Raw genomic sequence first — 7,500 nt, 5'->3', positions numbered from 1 at the left:
AAGATCTCCTCCTGAGGAGCACGGTGTAGGTGATGTCTGGGTACGGGTCTGAACAGCATCCATACATGATGACGTTCTTAGTGGCCGGCATCCCCCCCAGAACCCACTCCACGTTCTCCACGAAGCTGGAGAGGTCTCCTCCTCCCATCGCTATGGAGATGTCCACCTGATGTTACATTATATTATATTATTATTATATACGTTCTCCTCCACCCATCGCTATGGAGATGTCCACCTGATGTTACATTATATTATTACTCTCCGCAGGAGAGTTTTGTTTTCACTTTCTAAATATGACACACCGATTGGTCAAGCCTCACGTGACACGTGACAATACGGTGAAATACTGTATAAATACATGGCATCACTTTGACAGCGTCTTTTCCGCTGTCAAAGTGAGGTAAGACAGGAACCATCACGAAATGGCTGCATGGCTGATACATAATTGGCAGATAGGACAGATAGGACACTTATATAGACATGAGGGATATGACACTTACACAGACGGATAGGACACTTACAGTACACAGACAGGACGGATAGGACACTTATACAGACAGGACGGATAGGACACTTATACATACAGGACGGATAGGACACTTATACAGACAGGACGGATAGAACACTTACACAGACAGGACGGATAGGACACTTACATAGACAGGAGGGATATGACACTTACACAGACAGGACGGATAGGACACTTACAGTATACAGACAGGACGGATAGGACACCTACAGTATACAGACAGGACGGATAGGACACTTATACAGACAGGAGGGATAGGACACTTACACAGACAGGAGGGATAGGACACTTACATAGACAGGACAGATAGGACACTTATACAGACAAGACGGATAGGACACTTATACAGACGGATAGGACACTTATACAGACAGGACGGATCGGACACTTATACAGACAGGATGGATAGGACAGTTAGAACATAAGAATTAGAACATTCCCAACACAAGTCTGGTAAGAGTGAGGTAAGACAGGAACAATCACGAAATGGTTGAGAAATGGCGGATACTGTAACAATTGGATAGGACACTTACACAGACAGGACGGATAGGACACTTACACAAACAGGACGGATAGGACACTTACATAGACAGGACGGATAGGACACTTATACAGACAGGACGGATAGGACACTTACATAGACAGGACGGATAGGACACTTATACAGACAGGACGGATAGGACACTTATACAGATAGAACATTCCCAACATTCCCAACAGCGGAGAGTTGTGCTCCGAGGAGCACTTTTTCTAGTATTATTATTATATTAAATACATTATATCATATTATTATTATTATATACGTTCTCCTCCACCCATCGCTATGGAGATGTCCACCTTCACTTAATGTGGCCCACAGGTTAATATCAGAATAGTAATATATTATTGATTTCAGCTGTTATGATTCATAACATGCAAACATGACCCGCTTTAATTACTTCAGTCTATATTAGTAGCTTAATGACTAGTATTACAATTCTAATGTCTATTTTATGTCCAATGTATTTGTATTTAAGTTCATAAAGTTAACATAAGTACAACTGAATGCATTTGAAATTAAATTAAAATGTTGCTTTTCAGGATTCCAATGAAATAATAGCAAAAATAAAATAATTCAGGATTCCAAGTCAAATTGGTTGGTAATACTTGGTAATACAAACAGGTTGGTAATACTTGGTAATACAAACAGGTTGGTAATACTTGGTAATACAAACAGGTTGGTAATACTTGGTAATACAAACAGGTTGGTAATACTTGGTAATACAAACAGGTTGGTAATACTTGGTAATACAAACAGGTTGGTAATACAAACAGGTTGGTAATACAAACAGGTTGGTAATACTTGGTAATACAAACAGGTTGGTAATACAAACAGGTTGGTAATACAAACAGGTTGGTAATACTTGGTAATACAAACAGGTTGGTAATACAAACAGGTTGGTAATACAAACAGGTTGGTAATACTTGGTAATACAAACAGGTTGGTAATACTTGGTAATACAAACAGGTTGGTAATACTTGGTAATACAAACAGGTTGGTAATACAAACAGGTTGGTAATACTTGGTAATACAAACAGGTTGGTAATACTTGGTAATACAAACAGGTTGTTAATACAAACAGGTTGGTAATACTTGGTAATACAAACAGGTTGGTAATACTTGGTAATACAAACAGGTTGGTAATACAAACAGGTTGGTAATACTTGGTAATACAAACAGGTTGGTAATACAAACAGGTTGGTAATACTTGGTAATACAAACAGGTTGGTAATACTTGGTAATACAAACAGGTTGGTAATACAAACAGGTTGGTAATACAAACAGGTTGGTAATACTTGGTAATACAAACAGGTTGGTAATACTTGGTAATACAAACAGGTTGGTAATACTTGGGGTCTTTGCTTTGATGGTGAATTTTACATCCTCCACAATAACAGCATTTAGAACCATTTGTATGGAATGTGAAACATAATGATCAGAGAAACAACACAGGCCAACTTTCCCTGCAACAGAGTCAACGCTAATGTTGTGTGGCCTCAGTCTGTTTGAGACTGAGAACACACACACACACACACACACACACACACACACACACACACACACACACACACACACACACACACACACACACACACACACACACACACACACACACACACACACACACACACACACACACACAGCGTCTCAAATGACTTTACCACACAGAGAAAGAGAATAGTGTGTGTGTGTGTGTGTGTGTGTCTTGGCTGGCCTCAGTTAACCCCCTCTGAACGACACACACACATCTGTACACATCTGTACACAGCAGGCTTAGTGAGATCTAATGATACTGCTTGTTATCTCTGTTAAAGGGCAGCTACACACTGTAGGATAGTTAAAGTCTTTGTTGAAATGGGCTGTCATATATCCTTGAGCTTTTCACTCTATATGATTGATGGCCAACAAGGGACACACACTGTAGGATAGATAGTCATCCTATAGATTCACTAGGATGTGATCCAGACCAGAGATACATAGAGCTATTCAGTTTTGTTACGTTTTAACGTGTCCACCTTTATGATTATCCTCGTTTCACCTGGATGCCGTAGCGTAGCCTAGAGCTGTTGTGAAGAGTATTTACGCCTCTGTGTTGGATGTTTCATGTTAATCTGTAGTAGGGCAACTTGCCAACTTTACTCATAAGTGTCTCCCATTAACCTCCCAATGCAGCACATTTCACACTCACTTTCCTGTGTGTGTGTGTGTGTGTGTGTGTGTGTGTGTGTGTGTGTGTGTGTGTGTGTGTGTGTGTGTGTGTGTGTGTGTGTGTGTGTGTGTGTGTGTGTGTGTGTGTAATGTCTTATTGCACACACACAGTATTATATCGTTTTACAGTTTTTTACCTGGTTTCCATTATAAGTCCAGGAGCCAAAGGTCAGGTTACACTCCTGGCTGTCGAAGGGGAAGTAGGAGACGTCGACTGAACAGGCGGACTTGGTGATGGCCGGGGCGTCCCACGTGATCTCACCGTTATACCGGAGAACCACGTTGGTGTCCATCACCCCAGAGGAGTCCTCATCAGCCCTGGATCACACACACACACACACACACACACACACACACACACACACACACACACACACACACACACACACACACACACACACACACACACACACACACACACACACACACACACACACACACACACACACACACAGTCCTCATCAGCCCTGGATATCAATTGATTGATTGATTGAATACTTAATTAGTCAGAAATGAAAACAAGCACAGAGGAACAGTCATTAAGGCTAAAAGGATAACACACACAAGTCTTGGTAATGGAGATATACTGTAGACGTTTTAAGCTCCTGGCAGCCATCTTGCACGTCATCTTTACATTACATTACATTACATTACAGTCATTTAACAGACGATTTTATCCAAAGCGACTTACAATAAGTGCATTCAACACTTGATTAATAGGTAAACTATTAATCACCAGAAGTCTTAAGTGCATTTCCTGCAAAAACAAGCAACTAAGAGTATACCTAGCGCTAAGGTAAAAGTGACATATATCAGCTACCTACTTTCTTAAACAGATAGAAATAGCAAAATCAAATGAGCAAAAGTGTATCAACTAAACAAGATCCAATAAAACAGTACCACAATAAAACAAGAGTTCGTACAGCTAATTAACAACAAGTAGGCCAGGCAGAGAGGAAGGGTAGTGTTTCCTGAAGAGGTGGGTTTTCAGCCTGCGGCGAAAGATGGGCAGTGACTCTGCTGTCCTGACATCAGTGACTCTGCTGTCCTGACATCAGTCAGAAGTTCATTCCACCACTGTGGGGCCAGAACAGAAAAAAAGTCGTGACCGTGTCGATCGACCAGAAGGACCCTTGAGTGACGAGGCAATCAGTCGCCCCGAGGTGGCAGACCGAAGTGGTCAGGCAGGGGTGTAGGCATCAACCATAGCCCGGAGGTAAGAAGGAGCTGTTCCTTTCACTGCTCTATAGGCTAGCACCAGGGTTTTAAACTGAATGCGAGCCGCTACGGGGAGCCAGTGTAGAGAACGGAGAAGGATAGTTGTGTGGGAGAACTTGGGGCGGTTGAACACCAGACGAGCCGCAGCTTTCTGAACAAGCTCCAATTAATGGTGACAGCCCTACACATCATCATCATCCTCATCTAGAAGAACACAGGACACCTGGTGTTTGGTGTCACACCTGTGCTGACTTTAATTGGTTTGACTTGGCCAGGTGTGACTGCTTCACTCAGTCATGACTCAGGCCAGGTGTGACTGCTTCACTATATTATTATTAGTATTAATATTAGTATGAAGGTCTTTTCGTCACCACATCACCATGCATTTCCCAGTGAAACAGGGGCTGATGCCTCTTGTCCAATCACAGCGATGGGGGGGGGGGGGGGGGGACTGTCAGACTGTCTGTATGTATTTTAATGAAGTAATGTTACACCACACGGTGTACTTTACGGTGATTATTGGCTGGCCAGTCATGCGGTCAGGAAGGAGACAGAGACGAGTTCTATTGGCTTTCATTCATCTGGTTCCTCACAAGAGACATGCTTATTTTAGGGTTGAAACGTTTATAATTAGAAAAAGATTGAGGTTTAGAATCAGGATGTGTGTGTGTGTGTGTGTGTGTGTGTGTGTGTGTGTGTGTGTGTGACGTACGTGCGTACTTGTTATAGAGCACCAGGTCAGGTCTCCACACCAGACTGGAGGGGATCCGGATCACCTCCAGTCCATCATAGTCCTCCTTGTTCCACCTCAGGTTTATGTCTGACCAGGTCTGTCTGATCCACAGGTAGGCTATGAGGACCTGGTTCCTCTCATCCTACACACACACACACACACACACACACACACACACACACACTGTCATGGTGTTGAAATTCAGACCCATCTGTCAATATCAGGTGGAATGAAGAGAGAGGGGGGGCACAACCCCCTAATGGGTAATGAGACACTTGTTACACACACACACACACACACACACACACACACACACACACACACACACACACACACACACACACACACACACACACACACACACACACACACACACACACACACACACACACACACACACACACACACACACACACACACAGTAACAGTAGAAGTGTACAGTCATTGTTGAATGGGTAATCAGAAGGTGACATACATTCATAACAACTCTAAACCCTTTTAGGCATTATTTATATTGAAAAATAAAAATGTAATAGTTAAAATAGCTGAAGCTCAACATTAGCTCAGATCGTTTTCACTATTAGAAATGTTTTTTAAATAGTAAAAAATGTCAAAAACAAATTAAGCATAAAGCATAAGGGACAAGTACAGTGCGTGCGTGCGTGAGTGCGCCAATTTTCCACAATAGTCTCTTCAGACTCCACCTCCCTCCAGCTGTATCTCTTATTGATGTTAGTTTACTATGCAGACATATTATTATTATAGATGTTAGTTTACTATGCAGACATATTATTATAGATGTTAGTTTACTATGCAGACATATTATTATTATTGATGTTAGTTTACTATGCAGACATATTATTATTATAGATGTTAGTTTACTATGCAGACATATTATTATTATTGATGTTAGTTTACTATGCAGACATATTATTATTATTGATGTTAGTTTACTATGCAGACATATTATTATTATTGATGTTAGTTTACTATGCAGACATATTATTATTATTGATGTTAGTTTACTATGCAGACATATTATTATTATTGATGTTAGTTTACTATGCAGACATATTATTATTATTGATGTTAGTTTACTATGCAGACATATTATTATTATTGATGTTAGTTTACTATGCAGACATATTATTATTATTGATGTTAGTTTACTATGCAGACATATTATTATTATAGATGTTAGTTTACTATGCAGACATATTATTATTATAGATGTTAGTTTACTATGCAGACATATTATCATTATAGATGTTAGTTTACTATGCAGACATATTATTATTATAGATGTTAGTTTACTATGCAGACATATTATTATTATAGATGTTAGTTTACTATGCAGACATATCTATTATTATTGATGTTAGTTTACTATGCAGACATATCTTAACTTGTTCTATATATATATACATACCTTATAAATAAAAGGCCCAAGGTCCTTTTATTTATAAGGTATATATTTTACCACTATTGACCATAGTATGTTTAGCATGAACGTTATGTTTAGCAAAATGTCTTGATTCCCAAATCATATCCATCAACCAAGACAGTTAATAATGGAAAATTATATTATTGAGCATTGGAACACACAATTTATTTAATTTTTAATACGTCCATAATTATTTCACGTACTATATTCACATTTATAATCTCAGTTAATCAGTTTTTAGAACATCTTATAGGAACAGCACATAGTTAAAATATAATATAATAATAAAATATAATATAAGGGACAGACAGCGCCCTCTATGTCTCGTCTGTCAGACTGCAGATGGACTCTTCAGATATCTTCCCAAATCTCGCGAGAGTGTGTTGCTGGGATAGAGAGAAGTCGATAAGAAAGTTGATTTTCCCCTCATTTGTGTATCTAAAAAAAATCAATTTTATTATGAAAATCTTGTACATATATTGTGTGTCTTGTGACGATTGGGTCCAATATTTAGTTCAGTGACCATGGAGCTAAGGAATGGTTCAGAAGGTGTGTTCACGTTGACTGTAGTTTTTTCACCATGTCTTTGATCTGAATTATGAGAAATGTAGTTTTCTCACCATGTCTTTGATCTGGCTCAGGGTGAATTATGGGAAATGTAGTTTTCTCACCATGTCTTTGATCTGGCTCAGGGTGATCTGCAGGGTGACGTTTAAAGCCTTGTCCGTATCGTCTACAGGTCTCAGAGCCGTGGAGTAATTATCCATCAGGTCAGTCAGGAGCTTCTGGGCGAAACGACCATCTGCTGAGTGACACACTAACACACA

At 39.8% G+C, this 7,500-nt stretch overlaps 1 protein-coding gene across 3 annotated transcripts in view; it reads right to left on the bottom strand.

The window, feature by feature from the left end:
- LOC311033854 (neuronal acetylcholine receptor subunit alpha-9-II) overlaps window positions 1-7,500 on the bottom strand; it is a 19,057-nt gene that overhangs the window by 11,464 nt on the left and 93 nt on the right. Inside the window, exons 1-4 of one of the 3 annotated variants that reach the window (XM_084041547.1) lie at window positions 7,345-7,500; window positions 5,217-5,371; window positions 3,416-3,596; window positions 1-166 (exon numbers count right to left, since the gene is read on the bottom strand). The exon at window positions 1-166 is cut by the window's left edge and continues 92 nt beyond it; the exon at window positions 7,345-7,500 is cut by the window's right edge and continues 93 nt beyond it. In XM_084041547.1, the coding sequence (XP_083897673.1) occupies window positions 1-166; window positions 3,416-3,596; window positions 5,217-5,371; window positions 7,345-7,440 (598 nt within the window). In that variant the 5' untranslated portion in view covers window positions 7,441-7,500. Of the gene's footprint in view, window positions 167-3,415; window positions 3,597-5,208; window positions 5,372-7,293; window positions 7,310-7,344 lie in introns of those variants that run through there. The other 2 variants (XM_084041545.1, XM_084041546.1) reach the window with 2 other exon arrangements.

Source organism: Gymnoscopelus microlampas (genome assembly GCF_963454915.1).
Source record: "Gymnoscopelus microlampas genome assembly, chromosome: 18".
Taxonomy (NCBI): Eukaryota; Metazoa; Chordata; class Actinopteri; order Myctophiformes; family Myctophidae; genus Gymnoscopelus; species Gymnoscopelus microlampas.
Note: the sequence above shows the minus strand (reverse complement) of the source record. Positions and strands in the feature narration are given on the sequence as shown.